Below are 23976 nucleotides of genomic sequence, written 5' to 3' on the forward strand. Positions count from 1 at the left end.
GTAACTTATCGTATCAGGTTCATAAGCTATAAAATATTATGGTCCACAATAATGTATCATTGAGACTTATCCTGTAATATCTCAAAAAAATAATATGTACACCATTATAAGAAACATGAAATCACGAATGTATATCAGAAACACATAAATGAGCTCAGAGTGTCAAAACATCATAAATACATCAATCATAAATACAGCCAAGACCCATTCTATGTACATGTTCTTTAAATATCTTTGGGGTTAAACCTTTCGTTAACGGATTTGCAATCATGAGATCTGTTCTAATATGATCAAGTAACACTCTTTGTTTCTAAACTTCCCCTTGACAGTAAAGTACTTTAATTCCATATGCTTGAAACCTTTGGAGTACTTATCGTTCTTGGAGAAGAATACTACTGCAGAATTATCACAGTAAATTTTCAGCAGCTTGGTAATGGTGTCGACAACCCCAAGTCCTGAAATAAAGTTTCGTAGCCATAATGCATGAATTGTGGCTTCAAAACATGCCACAAATTGTGCTTCTATCGTGGACGTAGCAATGACATATTGTTTGGCACACTTCCACGATATTTCTCCTTCAGCTAATTGGAACAAATAACTAAATGTAGACTTTTTAGTGTCAATACATCCAATGAAATCTGAATCTGGGTATCCAACAACTTCCAAATGCTTGGATCTCCTATATATGAGCATGTAATCCTTCGTTCCTTTTAAGTACCTCAAAACTTTCTTTGCAGCCTTCCATTGATCAATTCCTTCATTACTCTGATATCTTCCCAGCATTCCAACCGCAAAACTAATATCTGGTCTTGTGCAAGTCTGAGCATACATCAGACTACCAACTATAGAAGAGTAATGAATTGATTTCATTCTTTTCATTCTACATCATTCTTATGGCATTGCACGAGACTAAATTTGTCCCTTTTTTGAATTGGAACAATTTCTGCCGAACAATTGTTCATGTTAAATCTCTCAAGAACCTTTCGATATAGCCTTTCTGAGACAATCCCAATAATTCTTGTGATCTATCACGAAGTATTTTTATTTCGATCACATAGGATGCCTCACTCATATCTTTCATTTCAAAATTCTTAGAGAGAAAATCTTTAGTCTCACGCAATATACATAAATCATTAGCAGCACGTAGAATATCATCAACATATAGAAATAAAAATATAAACTTGCTCCCACTAATCTTTTGGTATATACACCGATCAATGATATTTTTCACAAATCCAAAAAATGTTATGGTATATTTAAACTTTATATACCATTGTTGTGAGGCTTGTTTAAGTCAATATATTGACTTCTTTAATTTACACATCATTTGACATTTTCCTTTAGTTCTGAAATCCTCTTATTGGTCCATATAAACTTTCCCATCAAGATCTCCATTAAAAAATACAGTTTTCACATCCATTTAGTGTAACTCTAAATCATAATGAGCCACAAAAGCCATAATAATTCTTAACGAGTCTTTCTTTGAGACCGGTGAAAAGGTCTCTTTATAATCAATGCCTCCTTTCTGAGTATAACCCTTGGCAACAAGTCTGACTTTGTATCTCTCAATATTGCCATTTTAATCGTGTTTGGTCTTAAAGACCCATCTACACCCGATTCTTTTAGAACTTTCTGGCAATTCAACAAGATCCCAGACTTTATTGTATTCCATGGATTTTAACTCTTCCTTCATGGCATCAATCCATTTTTCAGACTCATTACTTTCTATAGCTTGTAAAAATGAAACTGGATCCTTATTAAGACTAATGTCAAAATCTGACTCTTGCAAATAAACCACATAATCATCTAAAATAGCCGATTTTCTAACTCTTTGAGATTTTCTTAATGGAATTTCTTTTGGTTCATTTGTGTCAGATATTTGTGAGTTAGTTTCTTCATGAAGTGTTTCATCCAAATATTGCTCGATGTTGTCAAAGTGTTCTTCAATAACTAGAATAATATTTGGTATTTGGGTGGAAGTAGGCACATTCCGGGGTAATAGAATATTGACCGCCACCTCTTTAATTTCCACACTTTGCTTTTCAACACTCCCAATAACTTCACCATTCGCAATAAATCTTGCATTACCGATTTCAACAATTCTCGAACTATGGTTTGGACAGTAAAACACATACCCTTTAGATTTCTCTGGGTAACCAATAAAGTAACCACTTACTGTTCGAGAATCTAATTTCTTTTCTTATGGATTATAAACTATAGCTTCTGCTGGGCAACCCCGAGCATGCAGGTGTCTTAAACTAGGTTTCCTTCCTTTCCACAGTATACTATGCATGGTCGGGGTTGTTGAGGTTCCAGAAACACCTCAACAAAATGCCAGAAACACCTCAACACATTTCTGCAATAGCATTTTGTTGAGGTGTTTCTGGCATAGTATACTGTGCACATATGCCATTTTCCTCGAGGAACTTTGCAAATGGTCCTAGACATTATCCTGATTCATTATATTTTTTGTAATATTCACCACCGCTATCTGACCTAATGATTTTCACCTTTTTATCTAATTGTCTTTCAACCTCATTAACAAACACTTTGAGAGCATCTGTTGCTTGAGATTTTTCTTTCAGCAAATAGATATATCCATAACATGAAAAGTCATCGATAAAAGTGATAAAATATTTTTCTCCACCAAAATATGGAACATCAAAGGGTCCACAAATATCGATGTGTATAATTCCAAGGAGTTGGGTGCTTCTTGTGGCACCTTTCTTACTATGCTTGGTTTGTTTTCCCTTAATACAATCCAAACATATAGTACGATCAGTAAAATTTAGATTCAGAAGAATCTCATTCTTTACTAATCTTTCTAACCTTTCTTTGGATATATGACCCCAAATGTTTATGCCACAAGTAAGCATATGTAACGACCCGATCGGTCATTTGAGCAATTGCACTTCGCTCGGTTGTTTGAGGGTGTGAGTAGCTCCGTAGGAAGTACTATGACTTATGTAAATCGTCGGTTTTGGTTTTCAGGTTATTCGGAATTGATTTGGAAGAATGATTCTCAGCTAGAAGCTTTATATTTGAAAGGTTTGACCAAGTTTTGACTTTTTAGAATTTAACCTCGGATTGGATTTCTGATAGTTCGGTTGGATGATTTTGGACTTAGGAGCACATCCCGATAGTGATTTGGAGGTCCATAGTAGAATTTGGCTTGAAATAGCGAAAGTTGGAATTTTGGAAAGTTTGACCGGGAGTGGACTTTATGATATCAGGGTCGAATTCTGATTTCAGAAGTTGGAGCAGGTCCATAATGTCAAATGTGACTTGCGTGTAAAATTTGAGGTCAATAGGACATGATTTGATAGGTTTTGGCATCGGTTGTGGAAGTTTGAAGTTTCAAGTTTATTAATTTCGAATTGAGGTGTGATTCGTCGTTTCAATATTGTTATGTGTGTTTTGAGGCCTCAAGTAGGTCCGTGTTATGATATGATACTTGTTGGTATGTTCGAACAGGGTCCCGAGGGGCTTGGGTGAGTTTCGGATAGGTTTGGGTTGTGTTGCGCTAGTTTTTTATGTTTCGACGTCGTTTTTCAAGCATAAATGGTACTACATTAAGAAAATGAGCGCCGATTTCTCTTTTAATTGAAGCATTAGATCCATATCGTAATTATGGAACCATAGCAAAAAGAATCGTCAAATTTGGACATCGTATGAGGATTTTATGATCATTTTACTAAGAATTAGGTTGCTAGATTTTTCAGATTAATTACAAAATTGCCACTGAATTCGTATTTAAAAATCTGCACTATTTTCAAATATTGAAACCAACATATCTGCTTCAATATAAGGTCAAATGGAGTGATTCAAGAGCCTAACTTGACTAACATTTCACAAAGAATCCATTGGAGGCATTAAAAGTGAATTTCAAGATTATTTGCACAAGAATCGAGGCAGAATAGCTGGCAAAAAATATATAAAATAAGGGTTTGTTCATTTGGTCATATTTTGAGTTGGGGAGCCGGATTTGGGCAATTTTGGATGCGATTTTCACCATATGTATTTGGGTAAGTGTTCTCTACTCGATTTGGTTATATTTTTGAATCCATCTTCATTTTTGGCATTTGACTGATGATTTTTCAAAGTGAAATTTGGGGAGTTTTGCCTAAAGTTTCATAAAGTGAATTTTTAAGTTTTGAACATCGATTCGGAGTCGGAATTGGATGAAACTAGTATGGTTGGACTCGTAATTGAATGAGTTTTCGAATTTGTGAGTTTTTTCGGGTTCCGAGATGTGGGTCCGAGTTGGGCTTTTTGGCCATTTTGGGCCTTTGATTAAAGATTCGACCTTTTTCAATTCGGATTGGTTGTTTTAGCATTGTTTGATGTATTTGAGTTGTTTTTGGTTAGTTTCGAGTCGTTCGGAGGCCGGAACGCGCAAGATGGCATTTTTGGAGCATCGCTTGGCTTGCTCGGTATTGGAATTCGATTGTTTGAGGTAAGTAATGATTGTAAATCTCGTCCTAAGGGTATGAAACCCCGAATATCACATTGCTTTACTATTTTTGAGGAGATGCACATGTTAAGTCACGGACGTGTGACCGTGCACCGTTGGGGATTGTGACTTGGTCCGTCCCATAGCAATTATAAAGTTGTGTATTTGACTTAAATTATATGATTCTTATGTGTTTTAGAAAGAATTTCCTATAAATTGGGTTGAATGCTATATTTGGGCCTTATACCAAAGTTGTTTGGACCCTTAGGGGCTTTTTCTTATTATCCTCTCACTGTTTTAGATTTAAGATCTTACTATCCTCTCACGAGGTGGCTTGTTATAAGGCCGAGGTCCTGATAGATTTATGCCACGAGGTGGCATGTTATAGCGCTTGGGCTGTAGGAACCCCTCCGGAGTCTGTACACCCCTAGTGAGCGCGGGTACCTTGAGTGAGTGATATGATGTTTTGCTCGTGGGGCCGTTCTTGATTCATATTGTGCCCGAGGGGCTGTTTACGAGTGATTGTGAGGTAATGCCCGAGGGGCTGTATATGAGTGATTGTGAGGTTTGCCCAAGTGGCTATTTATGATTCATGTTTGCCCAAGAGGTTGTTCCCGAGTGATGTTCACCGAGGGGCTATTCTTGATTTATGTTGCCCGAGGGGCTATATACGAGGGAGCTTTGCCTAAGAGGTTGTTTACGTTTTCATCTTTTTTACTTACTGTTTCATCACTTCGTTGAAAACTGTTGAAAGATGTTTTAAATGGTTTTACGGAAACTAGATTTAAATGAGTTGAGTTGATTCAAAACCTTGATTTTAAAAGTTTGTTGTATTTTACTGAGATTTCATGATATGAACTGTATATATTTTATTGCTCGTCACTACTGCTCAGTCTCTATTTACTTTTATTACTTACTAAGTTGACATGCTCACATTACTCCCTACACCTTGTGTGCAGATTCAGGTACTTCTTAACCCGGTAGCGGGTGTTGATTACTCAGTGGCAGGTCCATCGGAGTTAGTAAGGTAGTTGTCTGGCGATCGCAACCCTGCTTTTCTCCCTCCTTATCCTCCCTTAGTTGTATTAAGTTATTTCCAGGATATGTTAGTCTTGATGTTGTCAGACGATTATAGTAGATGCTCATGACTAGTGACACCCCGATGTTGGATTTTCTTTCCGCATTGTTATTTTGATTTAAACTCCTTATGCAGGTTTATTGTTAAATAGCTTTGGTTTTGTCTTAAAAATGAAAATATTGATTGGTTTTGGTAGTGTGTCATCTTGCCTAATACCACGTTAGGCACCATCATGACAGTGTTAGTTTTGGGTTATGACAGCAGAACTTTCATCTAGTAAACTACGTTTAATTCCAATATTATGTTGAACAGTAAGAAGGGATTCAGAAAAGCGAGTTTCAATTTATATAAACCATCACTAAGAAAACCAGAACTATAAAAAATAGCATTCTTATATAAATTAAAACATCTATTCCCAAACTTTAAATCAAATCCAGAAACATCAAGTCTTGAAAGAGAAATCAAATTCCTAGAAACTGAAGGTACATAAAGAGTCTATAATAGATCAAGGTGACGTCCAGTCTCCATGATCAAATGATAAGTCCCTATTCCTTCAATTGGATCATTCATACGATTTCCCATGAACAAGAAATTATTATTTGGATTTGTAGTTTGGATCATAAGGAATCCCTACAATGTAGTAGATACATGAGCAGTTGCACCAGAATCAAGCCACCAAGTATTATTAGGAACTTCTATTAAATTTGATTCGAAACATACAAAAGCTCTAATTGCACCTTTCTTTTCGAACCAAGCTTTACGTTTCAGGCAATCTTTCTGATAGTTTCCTTCCTTGTTACAAAAATGACACGTATCTGCCTTGTGTTCCTTCTTAGTATCCTGTGGAGCTTTAGCAGGTGCTTTCTTCTTCTTGAACTTGTTGGGCTTCACTTTAAGTCCTTTACCAACTCCTTGATCCATGAGGTTAATTGAATGACTCCCTTGTTTCTTAAGTCTTGAGTCCTCCTGAGTAAGCATACTGGACAATTCACTAACATTCCACTTATCCGTAATAGTGTTATAGTTAACTTGACAAGGTCCATACTCAGGAGGTAACGAGTTCAGAATAAACTGAACCAAGAACGAGTCATAAACTTTCATCCCCAAGGTTTGGAGTCTTGCTGCAATGTTAGTCATCTCGATGATATGATTTTGCATACTACGCGACCCAACAAACTTCATGGTCATGAGTTCAGCGATTAGTGTACCAGCGAGAGACTTATCTGCATAACGAAAACGTTCTTCCACAAACTTCAGGTATTCCCTAGCATTTTCTGTTTGTGGAATAGTACTCTTAATGTTGTTGGCAATATTCATTCGCATAAATATAAGGCTTAGTCTGTTAGAGCGTTCCCATGCTTTATAGAAAGACTTCTCATCCACACTGCTCAAATCAATAATGGCAACGGGCTTATCATTCAGCAGAGCCAAGTCAAGATCCATCACACCTAAGTGGAACTGAATTTGTTCACGCCATTCAGAGAAGTTCAATCCGTTGAACACAGTAACAGACAAAGCATGCGAATGAAAAAGAATAGCTGCAAAATAGATAATACATGCTCACAAATTAATATGGATTCAACTAAATAGTGAAAACATATCGCAATTCTCCTTTGGGTAAATACTATAACACACTATCATAATTTGAATGGCATTTAGTCTTTAATAGGTAATTAAATATTTTTAACCAAATATATATGCCATCTTTGGACAAACAACATATATTTGACTAAAGAATATTAATTTTACCCTCATCATATTGTCACGACCCTAAAACCCGAACATGGTCGTGATGGCGCCTCTCGTGAAGACAAGGCCAGCCAGTTAAAATCAATTCCATTTTTAAACAGTTAAACAATAAGAAACAGTCTAAGCATGAATAAATAAACCAAAGTAGCGTATGATATTATAAAAATGCGGAAGAACAACCCAACACAGCCCGATATCGGGGTGTCACTAGTCATGAGCATCTATAAAACCTAATACAAGTCTGAAAAGTCTACAAACTATTACAAATGTCTGATAAGAGATAGAAATGGTAAAGAGGGAGAAACACGGGACTGCGGACACAACAGCTACCTCGTGGACTCCAATATCTGTCGGGAGCTCTCAACTCGCACTGGCAGGATCCGCAACGCCTGAATCTGCACACGGGGTGCAGGGAGTAAAGTGAGTACTCCAACTCAGTGAGTAACAAATGTAAATAAAGGCTGAAAGCAGGAAATCACGTAAGGCACAAAAGCATGCTATAGTGAAGCAGTAAAACCATTAAAACAGTAAACCAGTGAAAGATAGGTAAAATCCTTTAACTCAAAATTTACTTCATGAAAAGCTTTTTTCAACAATTAAGCAGGTAATTGACAGTCAATTATGAAAAGTAAACATATAAAGGTTCGCCCCTCGGGCACAATATCAACAAATCTGCCCCTCGGGCAACATCTCAGAACAATACCAGCCCCTCGGGCAATCACATAGAACAATACTAGCCCATCGGACTCAATCTCACATCACAATGGGTACCCGCGCTCACTAGGGGTGTACAGACTCCTGGAGGGGACCTTTACGGCCCAAGCGCAATATCAAGCCACCTCGTGGCATCATCACTAGGCCCTCGACCTCATATCAATCAAGCCACCCCATGGCATACATATCTCAGGCCCTCGGCCTCATAATCAGTATCAAATGTTTCCTCACAACATAGGCCCTCGGCTTTACTCAGTCAAAAATCTTAAACAAACCACTCGGGTAGTAGTAAAACATGTTTCTCAGCCCAAAATATCATTTAAAAGATCATTTAAGTGTTAAAACAGAGCAAACATGCTGAGTACAAAAAATAGTGAAATATAACATGACTGAGTTCAAAAGTCAAAATAGTGAGGAAATACCAGTAAAAATCCCCGAAGGGTTCAAATAGTTGGCACAAGGCCCAAATATAGCATTCAGCCCAAATCATGATGATAGCAAATAGGTTTCAGTCAAATATGCGGCAAAATAGCCATACGGGACGGACTAAGTCACAATCCTCAACAGTGTACGACCTCACGTTCATCATCAAGCGTGTGCGTCACCTCAATATAGCACTACGATGTACAATCCGGGGTTTCAAACCCTCATAACATCATTTACAACCATTACTCACCTCGAACCTGCCAAATATCTAGCTCGCAACGCCTTTGCCCCTCGAATCAGCCTCCACTCGCGTTGAATCTATCCAAAATCAGAACGAGGACGTCAAAATATGCTAAGGGAATGAAGCCCAAGCGAAAATAATCAATTTACAACATAAATTCCGAAATTACCAAAACCCGACCCCCGGGCTCACGTCTCAGAATTTGATAATTTTTATATCTCGCGATCGCGAAGCACAAATCCTCAGCTCCCAAAATTTACCCTATACGAACGCGTACAAGCTTATGCGAATGCAATGATCAAGCTCCCAACACTATGCGATCGCGGACTGGTTAACGCGTTCGCAATGAACAACTTCCATCCAAGACCCCTGGTCCACTCAACTCTATGCGAACGCGACCAACTCCCCGCGTTCGCGATCAACAACTTCTCCACCTTATGCGATTACAACTCCTCCTTCGCGATCGCGAAGACCAAACTGGACTGCCCCTCAAAAGCTTCTACGCGATCGCGAGAACCCCTACGCGATCGCGAAGAGGAAATCTCTGCAACAGCTGAACCTGCAAATCTGCAACTCCAAGCTTCATGAAATGGTCTGATTGACCATCCGAAACTCACCCGAGGCCCTCGGGACCTCAACCAAAGGCGCCAATATATACCAAAACCTTATTCAAACTTGTACCAATCTTCAAAACACCTCAAACAACATCAAATCAACCAAAACACATCGGATTCAAGCCTAAATTTCTAAAATCTTCTGAATTCTGCTTTTGATAAAAACCTAACCAAACCACGTCCGAATGACCTGAAATTTTGCACACACATCCCAAATAACACAACAGAACTACTGTAACTCTCGGAATTCCATTCCGACCCCTATATCAAAATCTCGCCTACCAACCGGAAATCGCCAAAATATCAATCTCGCTAATTTAAGCCTAAATCTACTCTGAACCTCCAAAACTCATTCCAATCGCGCTCCTAAGTCCCAAATCACCTCCCGAAGCTATTCGAACTATCGAAACTCACATCCGAGCCCTCTAACACATAAGTCAACATCCGATTGACTTTTACAACTTAAGCTTCCTCAAAAGAGACTAAGTGTCTCAAACCTTACCAAAATCATTCCGGATTCGATCCGAACAACCCGATACCACATAACACGGATAAACAAGGCATAAAGAAGCAGAAATGGGGTAAGCGATAACTCGTGAGACGACTGGCCGGGTCGTCACACATATTCACTATTCATAGAATAATTGATTCACCTTTGGGTAAATCTTTAAGTTCTAGCAATAGTGAAAATTAATTTATCCACTAATTTTTAATTATTGGCATTTCATTAATTTCATGGATAAATTAAAATTTTATGTATGCATATTTTTCACGAACATACTAGTTTGGTCACTTTGGTGACTAACAAACTATATAAACATAATGCACACATAAAATAAATAACTGAAGATTTTATGCATGTGAATAGTTTAAACAGTCTAGTTTGATCACTTTGGTGACTAACAAACTATATGGACATTAGTACTTGCATAAAATAAATAATTAATGGCTTTATTAACTAATATCCCAATACAAATTAATTTATTGCCCAAGAAAATTTATTTTGTTGTACTGGACAAATCTAATGTAGCACTTCATAATTAATAATTGGTTTCAAGCTAAAGAGAACAAGGTCAAATAAATAAATAAAAATACAGTGAGCTTGAACCGAATAAGGACATCAAGGCATCATTGATATTACGTCTGTTACATTATATTCTTTCACATAATGATAATCTCAATTTTTAGCAGCAAATTTGTTCAAGTAGTAAAAGATATTTCAAGCTTAAACCAATAAAAACAATGAATATTAATAAATCACGATGTTTGGACTTTATTTATAAAAAGGAGGTCATCGAGCTTTAGTCCAAATTCATTGAAGCAAATAAGATACAGAATACTTTCAGTATTTAAACTTTAAACTTAACATAAGAGAACTCTAATTCACCTACCATTAATGTATTATCCATTAGTACCACAAAGACATCTAACAAGCTTTAAACATGAGCATGTAACTGCCGAAGAAACGTTTCATAATAGCAACATATTCATAAATGTATTTTCTTTTTAATGAAGATTATCAGTTCAATCAATCCAGGCTCGGATACCACATGTAAACATAAAATTTAATTGCATACCAGGATCTTGAACATAATAATCTTACACAAAATTGTTACAGAAAACATACCTGAAGCGAAATCCATTATCGTGAAGTGGAAGCATTAATCGGTAAATTGGTTTCTCGCCCATTACCTTAGCTTTCGTTACCACCGACTAAAGTGATGGAAGAGAGAATAGAAAAATACAGCAACCCTAATGGGTAGGGATAAGACCAATTTATAGAGGTTCTCACTTAATCCGGTACGTCCATCAAGTAACCAGTCGGATGGATGAGATTTTTTCATTAATTAAATATTAATTATGGACCTTAAACTTATTGGGCCACCAATAAACGTAAGAAAATCTTACAAACAATGCGTAAGCATCTGATTAAAGCAATGTTAAATTCGATAATGTAAAGTCTCCAAGAAACTTCAGTTTCCATCACTAATACTAGCAAAATCTCCATACTTTTGGTGCACCGAATTCATTAAAGTTGGGGTGTTGTAATTACTTTTGGAATTTAGACAAACTATCTAATTTGGATTCTTCAATTTACTATACTTTATTTACTAACCGTTGTATTATTTTAATATTTTTTTCTCTTATTTTTTTTTCAATAAAGAAAGCAGGTAAACTGGTCAACTATTTCGAAAATAATGAATCAAGAAGAAGAATAAGTGATTTAATTAAAATAATTTGAGAGATTTTGGATCACCTGACGGACCGAGGGGTAATTTTTAAAAGTTTGCTAATAGTATGGATAAATTTGGCTAGATAGTAAAACGGTAAGGGTAAATTTGACCGAATAATATAACGGAGATTAGATGTAGACAATATTCGAAAGCAAAGGAATAAATTTGGACCCTTTCCCTGTTATCAATAATAAAAATTGGCGATCTTTGGCCTTAGGCTTGTGATCTAGGATGGAAAAGTCAAAATATTTACCAAAGAAATTACTCTCTTTAATATTATATAGGTAGGCGGTAATCCAGTTCCTTAAGTCTTTGGGACAATTATAAGAGAAGACAATGTCTTACCAAAACATTTTGGGAAAAAAATCCATAAGTTTGACTTGACAGGTTTTGCTGGTAAATAAGTACAATGGAATGGTATTGATCATGAGTGAAATGATAAAATATTGAATTATAAAGTGTATTTGTAATTTTCACAAGGAGTCTACGACAATAGTATGGTGAAGAACGCGAAGGCGTTGTAGAAGCTTTCAAGTATCGTTTGAATTCAAATTCTCCGGTGGTTATTTTTGGGTAGTAGCGCACATGTCTTGAAAATTTATCATTGATTATTTCTCTATTATTATATAAGATTGTTGATCTTCATCATGCTAAGATTAAATTAGGATTGAGGCTTAATTGTCAAGAAGTTGAGGAATATGCATTGTTCACTTCATTACACATTGAGACATTGAGGGGTCGTTTGGTAGGGTGCATAAGAATAAAGCTTAATATAGTGTATTAATAATGCTGGTATTAGTTATATTTGCATTAGTAATACTGGTATTAGTTATGCTTGCATTAGTTATGCTGGTATTAGTTATGCTGACATATTTCTTATCCATTGTTTGGTTTGATGTGTTAAAGCATTGCACAATTTCTATAACACCCTCAAAACCAGTCCATCACTCTAAATTTTTTTAAAAGAAACATATGTTGAGAAATATTTTTATATGAAAAAGTTTTAAAAAATTATTTGATTTGTCTACCTATATTGTAATATAGAACTAAATCTTTATTTATAAAAAAAGAAATATGCTAAGTATTTATTTATTTACTAGAGATATAATTTTATTTCTCACTATTTGAATTATTTTAAACTTGCATTAATATAATAATTAGCATATTTTAATCAAGCATAAATTTTGAAGGACAATTTTGTCTTTAACTAAGCTAATGCATGCATTAAAACCCATTGCATTGCTAATACCATGGTTTTCTATGCATTAGTTATGCATAGGATAATACCAAATAGGATGTATAACTAATGTTTGCATAACTAATGCATAGGTTCAAAATATCTACCAAACAAGGTATTATTAATATACAAAGCTAATGCAAGCATTATTTTATCTAATGCATCCTACCAAACGACCCCTGAGAGATCTCTAAACTTAAAGTTAGTAATCTTGGTAGGATGTCGTGGTATCGTTACTTTTTTATTTAGTCTTTCCTTGTCACGACCCTAAAATCAATCCGGTCGTGATAGCGTCTATCGTGAAACTAGGCCAGCCGATATAACTTCTGAATTAACCATTAATCAATAAAAGTCATTTTTTAAGCCTTTAATTAAATATCTCATAATGTAAGTCTAAATGAACATTGCGGAATAAATACACAAGCCCGACATCGGGGTGTCACAAGTCACGAGCATCTACTAAGGTCTGAATACAACGAAGAGTCTGAAAATATACTAAAAACAATCTAAGTAAGATAAGAGGGAGAAGAGCAGAGCTGCTAACGTCGGGCAGCTACCTTGCTAACTCCGATGACTTTGCCACTGAGCAATCAACACCCGCTACCGGGTTCAGAAATACCTGAATCTGCACACAAGGTGCAGAGAGTAATGTAAGTACGCCAACTCAGTAAGTAATAAAAGTAAATGAAAGCTGAGCAGTAAGAAAATACGTAAATCACGTCATAATGCTACAACAAATGCAGGACATTTCCAACACAATACAGAAAGCATTTACTTCGTAAATCATGCTCAGTTTCGGTAAAACCTTTTAAAAAAACTTTCAATAGTTTCAAACGAGTGATAAAACAGTGAGTAAAAGTGATAGAAAACGTAAACAGCCCATCGGGCAAAACATGTACCATAAATCGCCCCTTGGGCATAATATCAACAGAACCAGCCCCTCGGGCTACCTCACAATCACTCGTAATCAGCCCTTCGAGCATAACATGAATCAAGAACCGCCCCTCGGGCAAAACATGGATCAAGAATAGCCCCTCGGGCAACAATATGAAACAATAAGAGCCCCTCGGGCTACATCATATCACTCACATTGGGTACTCGTGCTCATTGGGGGTGTACAGACTCCTGGAGGGGCTCCTACAGCCCAAGCGCAATAACAAGCCATCTCGTGGCATAATAAAATAGGCCCTCGGCCTCATAACAAGCCACCTCGTGGCATAACAAATCAGGCCATCGGCCTCAAAATCATGAATCAGTACAACACTGCTGCGGCGCGCAGCCCGATCCCATAGTATCCTCATAACACAGGCTCTCGGCCTCAATCAGTCAGAAATCTCTCAAGCTACTCGGGAAACAGTAAAACATGATGCTCAGCCCAAAATATCATTTAAAATATAAAAAACGAGTAAATATAACTGAGTTATGGAAACAGTAGAATACAGAATGACTGAGTACAAATATGAAGTCATAACAGTGAGGAATAGTAGTAAAAATCCCCTAAGGGTCCAAAACAGTTGGCACGAGGCCCAAATATGGCATTCAGCCCAAAACATGGTAATAATTTCCAAAACACAATGATATCAAACTGTTTTCAATCAAATACGCGACTTAACAGTCATATGGGACGGACTAAGTCACAATTCCCAACGGAGCACGACCCCACGCATCGTCATCTAGCGTGTGTGTCACCTCAAAGTAGTACAACAATGTGAAATCCGGGGTTTCATACCCTCAGGACAGCATTTACAATCATTACTTATCTCAATCCGGTCCAAACTCTAGCCCGCGATGCCTTTGCCTCTCGACTCGGCCTCCGAAGGCTCCAAATCTAACCAAAAACAGATTCATACCATCAAAATATGTTAAAGGAACAAAGCCCACTCGAAAATAACCAATCTACACCAAGAATCCCGAAATTGACCAAACCCGACCCCCTGTCTCACGTCTCAGAATCTGATAAAAATCGCATCAATAGAATCCTTATTCTCTCACGAGTCTATACATACCAAAATCATCAAAATCCGACATCAAGTGCCCATTAAAATCCCCAAAATCATCTCTTCAATTCTCTTCTACTTTTCCCCCAATTTCCACCCCAAATTTCCAATTTATATGATAAAAATCAAGATGCAATCATGGAATTAAAACAAAATTAAGTGAAGAACACTTTCTCCAATAAATTCTCTAAAAATCCCCTCCAAATTCGCCTTCTCCCGAGCTCTCTAAAGAAAATTTGAAATTATGGACCAAACCCTCATTTTTAGAACTTAATATTCTGCCCATATATTTTCTTCATCGCGAACGCGGCAGTACCCTCGCGTTCGCGAAGAACAAAGCTTCTCTGACCAAAATTCTCTTCTTCGCGAACACGAGAGCCCACCCGCGAAGACCACACAACTCGACCCTAGGCGAACGTGTTCCCCTGGTCGCGAACGTGTAGCTTGATCTCCTGGACCTTCGCGAACGCGGGACCTGCATCGTGAACGTGAAGAAAAAACTTGCAGCCTCACTCAACAACCCTTCGCGAACACGAGGGCTTATCGCGAACGCGAAGAAGGGTTTTCTGCAACAAAAACACCAGCAAATTCTGCTAGCTTTCAAAACCAATAATTGATCCGTTAACCACCCGAAACTCACCCGAGGCCCTCGGGACCTCAACCAAACATGCGAACACATCCCATAACCTTATTAAAACTTGTTCCAACCTTCGGAACGCTCAAAACAACATCAAAACATCAAATCACCCTCGGATTCAAGCCTAAGAATTCCAAAACTTCCAAATTCCGCTTTCGATCAAAAAGTCTATCAAACCTCGTCCGAATGACCTAAATATTTTCACACATGTCATAAATGACACAACATACCTACTCTAATTTTTGTAATTCCATTCCGGCCTCGATATCAAAATTTCCACTGCCAACCGAAAAATGCCAAATTTTCAATTTCGTCAATTCAAGCCTAAACCTCCCACAGACCTCCAAAATACATTTCGATCATGCTCCTAAGTCCCAAATCACCTAACGGGGCTAACCAAATCATAAAAATTCCAATTTGATATCACTGTGACGACCCAAAGGGGGTCATCACCTGTTTCTAATTGAAATCTGTCTCCAAGGCCCTGAAAACCTCATTTAGAGTCACCTCGATTTGAGTGCGCAGTCCGGACGCGTAGCCGGAAAGCTTAAACGTGAAATCTTGTGAAAATTTCTAAGTTTTTACCCCGAAATGAATAAGTTTGACTCCGGTCAACATTTTGGGTAAACAGACCCGAACCCGTGATTTGACGGTCCCGGAGGGTCCGTAGGAAAATATGGGACATGGGCGTATGCCCAGAATCGAATTCCGAGGTCCCCAGCCCGAGTTATGAATTTTTAAGTGAAATTGTTCTCTGAAAATGTTTAAAGAAAAGTGAAATGAAAACTGATGTGAAAGTAATGGTATCGGGCTCGTATTTTGGTTCCGATGCCCGGTACAGGTTTTATATATGTTTTGAATCACTCCTGTAAAGTTTGGTAAAAAACGGACATCGTTTGACGTGATCCGGACCCAAATTGAGAAAAATGATGTTTAAAAGGAAATCTGAGAAATTTCATGGATCTTGAGGCTCAATTCGATGTTCATGACGTTATATTGGTGATGTGATCACACGAATATGTTCGTAGGGTGTTTTGAGGTAGTGTGCATGCTTGGTTTAGAGTTTCGAGGGCTCGGTGAGTTTCTAGTAGGTTCCGGGATGCCTTAGGCTTAAAAAGATCAGATGTTGCAGGTTCAGAAAAATATTGCAGGCCTCTGAAGCCTTTGGTGTGGACCGCGAGGAAACGCGTGCAGTCGCGGAGGGGACAGCGCGGCCGTGGTCGCCTTTGCGCGGTCCGCGGTGGGTGCTGCGCGGCCGCGGTCGGCCTTGCGCGGTCCGCGCGGGGCATAGATCCGCAGGCCTTCAGGAAGCCTGTGCGGCCGCAGTCCTTCTTGCGCGGTCCGCGGTAGGGACTTCAGAGGGGTATAAATACACGTGAATTTCAGTTATTTTACACTTTTCAAAACCCCAAAACCTAAGAGGCGATTTTCCAAACAACTTTTCTTCTCCAAAACGATTGGTAAGTGATTTCTAACTTATTTTCTTCACTTCTTAACATCTTTTAACATGATTTCAACTTCAAATCAAAGATTTTCATGGAGAAATTGGGTGATTTGGGTAGAACCTAGGTTTCTCAAAATAATTGGAGATTTGGACCTCAATTTGAGGTCCGATTTCAAAACAAACCATATTTTTGAATTTGTGGGGGAATGGGTAATCGGGTTTTGGTCCGAACATCGGGTTTCGACCACGTGGGCCCGGGGGTGAATTTTGACTTTTGGGTAAAACTTTGGAAAACTCATTTTCATGCATTGGGGTTGATTCATTTAGCATTTATTAATGTGATTAAGTAACTTATGACTAGATTCGAGCGGATTGGTGGTGGAATCAAGAGGTAAAGCTATAATTGAGACTTGAGTGGTGTTCAAGGCATCGAGGTAAGTGTTTGGTTTAACCCTAGCTTGAGGGATAAGGAGTTGGGTCATATTTGCCACTTGCTTCTTGTTGAGTACAACGTATAGGCATGGTGACGAGTATCTATACGTTGGTGTCAAGCATGACCGTGGGTCTTAACTTGAAAATTGTTGTGTTTTTGAATGACACCTTGTATACTTTAATTAATGATCCTCTATGATTAAGTATTTCCATTAAATGAACTGAGTACTAGTAACGTGAGATTGGTTATAGCTGATTCTCCCTTGTCGGGATGACTATTTCGATATCCTTGTTCCCTTGCCGGGAAGTTATTATATTACTTATGTCCCCTTGCCAGGAAGTTATTATATTACTTATGTTCCCTTGCCGGATTTCTTGTGATTGTGTGGTGAATTGAAATGGGAGCGGGTGGTACGCCTACCACAAGATATTATGAAATAGGAGCGGGTGGTACGCCTACCACAAGATATTATGAAATGGGAGCGGGTGGTACGCCTACCACAAGATATTATGAAATGGGAGCGGGTGGTACGCCTACCACGAGATATTATGAAATGGGAGCGGGTGGTACGCCTACCACGAGATATTATGAAATGGGAGCGGGTGGTACGCCTACCACGAGATATAATGAAATGGGAGCGGGTGGTATGCCTACCACAAGATAGAATGAAATGGGAGTGGGTGGTACGCCTACCACGAGATATGAGAAATGGGATCGGGTTGCACGCCTGCTACAAGAGGAAACTGAAAGTGAAAGTTGCCTTTATTTTCTTCATTTGTGATAGAAGTTATAGTGCTAGCTTCCTTATTATTCCCTGTTATTCCTTTTAACTGCTATCCCCGAAGCATGTTCCCTTCCCCAGCTTTAACTGCTTATTAGTTGTTTACTCTTCCGCCATATATTATATAACTATACAGGTTTATCTGGAGTCTGGTCCTAGCCTCGTCACTACCTCGCCGGGGTTAGGCCAGACACTTACCAGCACATGGGGCCGGTTGTACTGATACTACGCTCTGTGCTCTTTTGCACAGATCCAGGTTTTGGACAGCAGCAGTAGCGGGGAGCCAGCCTTCAGTCTAGTGAGACACTAAGGTAGCCTTGCAGCCGTTCGCAGGCCCGGCGTCTCCTCTATCTTTTATTTCTGTCTGTTATCTCATATATTCGAGACAAGCAGTTTATATTTCTTTCAAACGGTTGTATTTAGCACTCTTAGAAGTTCGTGAGTAATGTGACACCAGTTCTTGGGTAGAGGCATATGTTGATTCTCGCATTATTGTTCAGTTTTCTTTAAACTTAAGTCTTCCGCCTATTTATTTAATTCCGTTGCTTTCATGCTATCGCTGATAATTGTTAAAAGAAGTAATTGTTAATGAAGTAAGCAGTTAAGGATTGGCATGCCTAGCTCTCATTAGTAGGCGCCATCACGACTCCCGAGGGTGGGAAATCCGGGTCGTGACAGGTTGGTATCAGAGCTATAGGTTACATAGGCCTCACAACTCACGGACAAGCTCAGTAGAGTCTGAGGGATCGGTACGGAGACGTCTGTATTTATCCTTAGAGGCTACCGAGTTAGGAAAACTTCACTTTTGTTCTTTCTTGTCGTGCGGATTTGTTCCTCAAATGCTAATTGAACTTCTTCTCTGTTCCTCGTAGATGGCGAGAACACGCACTTCCTCATCTACTGCTCAGCAGCCCGAGCCCTCTACAACAGCTCCCACTAGGGGCAGAGGGCGAGGGCGAGGCCGAGGTAGGGGCAGGGCTCAGCCCCGAGCAGCGGCACCAGTGGCGGAGCCTCAGGTTGATTTTGAGGAGGAGGCTCCAGCCCCAACAGTTCTGGTGGGCCCAGCTCAGGTCCTGGAGGGGTTTATTGCTACCCCAGTTCTTCAAGACGCTCTGGTTCGATTGGTGGGCCTTATGGAAAGTGTCACCCGAGCAGGTTTGCTTCCAGTAGCACCAACCACTTCTCAGGCTGGAGGAGGGGCTCAGACTCCTGCTACTCGCACTCCGGAGCAGGTAGCTCCCCAGCTTCAGGTTCCAGCGGTTCAGCTAGCGGTGGCAGTTCAGCCGGGTGTAGTGGCTCAGACCGACGATGGAGTGGCTATGTCCGCTGATGCTTTGTGGAAACTGGACAAATTCACCAAGCTCTTCACTACTACTTTCAGCAGAGCTCCTTTTGAGGATCCCTAGGATTTCCTATACAGCTGCCACGAGGTTCTCAGGAACATGGGCATTGTTGAGACCAATAGGGTCGATTTTGCTACATTTCGCTTATCTGGATCTGCCAAGACTTGGTGGAAGGATTATTGCCAAGACATGGGAGCAGTTTTCAGTGTTGTTTCTGGAGAAGTTTCTCCCCGTGAAGCAGAGAGAAGCCTATCGGAGGCAGTTTGAGCGCCTTCAGCAGGGTTCCATAACGGTCACTCAATATGAGACCAGGTTTATCGATCTAGCTCGCCATGCTCTTGTCATACTTCCCACCGAGAGAGAGGGTGAGGAGGCTTATTGATGGTCTTATTCAGCCGATTCGTTGTCAGATGGACAAGGAGGCCGGGAGTGAGATTACATTTCAGGAGGCGGCCAATGTGGCCCGCAGAGTTGAGATGGTTCTGTCACAAGGAGGTGGTCATGGGTCGGATAAGAGGCCCCGTCATTCAGGTAGATTCAGTGGTACCTCGTCTGGGGGTAGAGATTCATATGGTAGAGGCCATCCTCCTAGGCCCTTTCAGTCAGCTCTTCAGGTCTCCCATGGTACTTCAGGTGGTCGTGGTTCTCAGACGCACTATTCTGATCAGCAACCTTACAGTGCACCATCAGCACCTATCAGTGCATCGCCATTTTAGATTTTCCAGGGTCGTCAGCCCCAGCAACCGAGGACTTGTTTTACTTGTGGCGACACGTGGCACATTGCTAGGTATTGCCCTCGAGCTTCGAGCAGTTCTCCGCATCAGGGTTCTCGTGCTATGGTACAAGCGCCAGATGTCTCAAAGCCTGCCCATCCAGTGAGAGGCGGGGGCAAAGGTGTTAGAGGTGGAGGTAGAGGTCCTAGAGGTGGAGCTCAAGCCGCCAGAGGTGGAGGCCAACCAGCAGCAGGCCGTCCCAGAGAGGCAGTTCAGAGTGGTGGGGCCCAACCCCGATGTTATGCACTTCCAGCCAAGCCCGAGGCTGAGTCTTCAGATGCAGTCATTACAGGTACTATACTGGTTTGTGATAGAGATGCTTCAGTGCTATTTGATCCAGGGTCTACGTATTCGTACGTGTCATCTTATTTTGCCCCGTACCTGGTCATGCCTAGTGATTCATTGAGTATTCCTGTTTATGTGTCTACACCGGTGGGTGATTCTATTGTAGTCGATCGAGTTCATCATTCTTTTATTGTAGTGTTTGGGGGTCTTGAGACCCGTGTTGATTTGTTGCTTTTAGACATGGTCGACTTCGATGTTATATTAGGAATGGATTGGTTATCCCCGTACCACGCTATCTTGGATTGCCATGCCAAGACTGTGACTTTAGCTTTACCGGGTATGCCTCGTTTAGAGTGGAGAGGGATCCCTAGTCATTCTACCCGTAGTGTTATCTCTTATGTAAAGGCTCGGCGTATGGTCGAGAAGGGGTGTTTGGCCTATTTAGTTTATATTCGCGATTCTAGTGAGGAGGTCCCTTCTATTGATTCTGTACCCATTGTTTGGGAGTTTCCTGAGGTTTTTCCTTCAGACCTGCCAGGTATGCCACCCGATAGGGATATCGACTTTCACATTGATTTGACTCCGAGCACCTAGACCATTTCTATCCCGCCGTATCGTATGGCCCCGCCGGAGTTGAAAGAGTTAAAGGAACAATTACAGGATTTGCTTGAGAAGGGTTTCATTAGACCCAGCGTTTCGCCTTGGGGTGCGCCGGTGTTGTTTGTGAAGAAGAAGGATGGGTCAATGAGAATGTGCATTGATTACCGGCAATTAAACAAGGTTACGATCAAGAATAAATATCCACTGCCGAGGATTGATGATTTGTTCGATCAGCTTCAGGGTGCCAAGGTATTTTCAAATATTGACTTGAGATCTGGCTACCATCAGTTGAGGATTAGGGCATCCAACGTCCCTAAAATAGCTTTCCACACTCGGTACGGGCATTATGAGTTCTTGGTTATATCATTCGGGTTGACCAATGCCCCAGCAGCGTTTATGGAGTTGATGAACCAAGTGTTCAGGCACTTATTTGAACTTGTTCGTGATAGTCTTTATTGATGATATTCTAATATATTCCCGCAGCCAGGAGGAGCACCAGCAGCACCTTAGAGTGGTTCTTCAGACTCTGAAGGATAGTCAGTTATATGCTAAGTTCTCAAAGTGTGAGTTCTGGTTGAGTTCAGTGGCATTCCTGGGTCACGTTGTATCAGCAGAGGGTATTCAGGTTGATCCAAAGAAGATTGAGGCAGTCAAGAACTGGCATAGACCAGCATCAGCTACATAGATTCAGAGTTTCTTGGGATTGGCAGGCTACTATCGTCGGTTCGTGGAGGGGTTCTCATCTATTGCAGCCCCGATGACCAGGTTGACCTAGAAGGGTGCCCAATTCATACGGTCGGACGAGTGTGAGGCGAGCTTTCAGAGGCTCAAGACAGCCCTGACTACGACGCCGGTGTTAGTTTTGCCCACAGGTTCAGGGCCTTACACCGTTTATTGTGATGCATCTCGCATTGGACTTGGTGTAGTGTTGATGCAGGATGGCAAGGTCATTGCCTATGCTTCGAGGCAGTTGAAGGTTCATGAGAAGAACTATCCAGTGCATGATTTGGAGTTGGCAGCCATTGTCTACGCATTGAAGATTTGGAGGCACAATCTATATGGCGTGGCATGTGAGGTGTTCACGGATCATAAGAGTCTTCAATATTTGTTCAAGCAAAAGGAGTTGAATTTGAGGCAGAGGAGGTGGTTGGAGTTGTTCAAAGATTATGACATCACTATCCTATATCACCCGGGGAAAGCCAACGTGGTGGCCGATGCTTTGAGTAGAAAGTCAGCCAGTATGGGCAGTCTTGCTTATATTCCAGTCGGTGAAAGGCCGTTTGCTTTGGATGTTCAGGCTTTGGCCAATCGATTTGTGAGGTTGGATATTTCTGAGCCTAGTCAAGTTTTAGCTTGCACGGTCGCTCGTTCTTCGTTATTGGAGCGTATCCGTGATCGGCAGTTTGATGATCCCCATTTGTGTGTCCTTAGAGACACGGTGCAGTGTGGGGGTGCCAAGCAGGTTACCTTAGGTGATGATGGAGTTCTGAGATTGTAGGGTCGAGTTTGTGTGCCTAATGTGGATGGGCTTCGAGAGTTGATTTTAGATGAGGCCCATAGTTCCCGGTACTCTATCCATCCGGGCGCCGCGAAGATGTATCAGGATTTGCGGCAGCATTATTGGTAGCGTAGAATGAAGAAGGATATCGTTGCCTATGTTGCTCGGTGTTTGAATTGTCAACAGGTTAAGTATGAGCATGAGAGGCCTGGTGGTTTATTTTAGAGGATTGAGCTTCCCGAGTGGAAGTGGGAGAGAATCACTATGGACTTCGTTACTGGACTTCCGTTGACCCGGAAGAAGTTTGATGCAGTTTGGGTCATTGTTGATAGGCTGACCAAGTCAGCGCATTTCATTCCTGTGGCAGTCTACTATTCGTCCGAGAGGTTAGCTGAGATCTATATCCGGGAGATTGTTCGTCTTCATGGTATGCTGATATCTATCATTTCGGACCGAGGTACCAGTTCACCTCGCGTTTCTGGAGAGCGGTTCAGCGAGAGTTAGGCACCCAGGTTGAGTTGAGTACAACATTTCATCCTCAGACGGATGGACAGTCCAAGCGGACTATTCAGATATTGGAGGATATGCTCAGAGCTTGTGTTATTGACTTTGGAGGTTCGTGAGATCAGTTCTTGCCTTTAGCAGAGTTTTCCTACAACAACAGCTACCATTCGAGTATCCAGATGGCTCCTTACGAGGCTTTATATGGTAGGCGGTGTCGATCTCCGATTGGATAGTTTGAGCCGGGAGAGGCTCGGTTGTTGGGTACAGATTTGGTTCAGGAGGCCTTGGACAAGGTCAGAATCATTCAGGAGAGGCTTCGTACAGCTCAGTCCAGGCAAAAGAGCTATGCAGATCGTAAGGTTCGAGATGTGACTTTTATGGTTGGTGAGCGGGTATTGCTCCGAGTGTCGCCTATGAAGGGCGTGATGAGATTTGGGAAGAAGGGCAAGCTTAGCCCTAGGTTCATTGGTCCATTTGAGATCCTTGATCGAGTGTGAGAGGTGGCTTATAGACTTGCATTGCCGCCTAACTTATCAGCCGTGCATCCAGTGTTTCATGTGTCCATGCTTCGGAAATATCACGGCGATCCATCCCACGTGTTAGATTTCAGCACTGTCCAGTTGGACAAGGATTTGTCGTATGAGGAGGAGCCGGTGGCTATTCTAGACCGATAGGTTCGCCAGCTGAGGTCAAAGAGCTTTCCTTCGATTCGTGTTCAGTGGAGAGGTCAGCCCCATGAGGCATCGACCTCGGAGTCCGAGTCCGATATGCGGGACCGGTATCCTCATCTTTTCCCCGACTCAGGTACTTCCTTCCTCTGTCCGTTCGAGGACGAACGATTATTTTAGAGGTGGAGAATGTGACGACCCAGAGGGGGTCATCACCTGTTTCTAATTGAAATCTATCTCCGAGGCCCTGAAAACCTCATTTAGAGT

General features: G+C 40.7%; 1 protein-coding gene across 1 annotated transcript; it reads right to left on the reverse strand.

Moving 5' to 3' along the window:
• Positions 1-267: 267 nt before the first annotated feature.
• Positions 268-870, reverse strand: LOC138883519 (secreted RxLR effector protein 161-like). The gene has a single exon (XM_070164210.1). The coding sequence runs from the start codon at positions 868-870 to the stop codon at positions 268-270; it is 603 nt and encodes a 200-aa protein (XP_070020311.1).
• Positions 871-23976: the final 23106 nt, after the last annotated feature.

Source organism: Nicotiana sylvestris, chromosome 12 (genome assembly GCF_000393655.2).
Source record: "Nicotiana sylvestris chromosome 12, ASM39365v2, whole genome shotgun sequence".
NCBI classification, from domain to species: domain Eukaryota; kingdom Viridiplantae; phylum Streptophyta; class Magnoliopsida; order Solanales; family Solanaceae; genus Nicotiana; species Nicotiana sylvestris.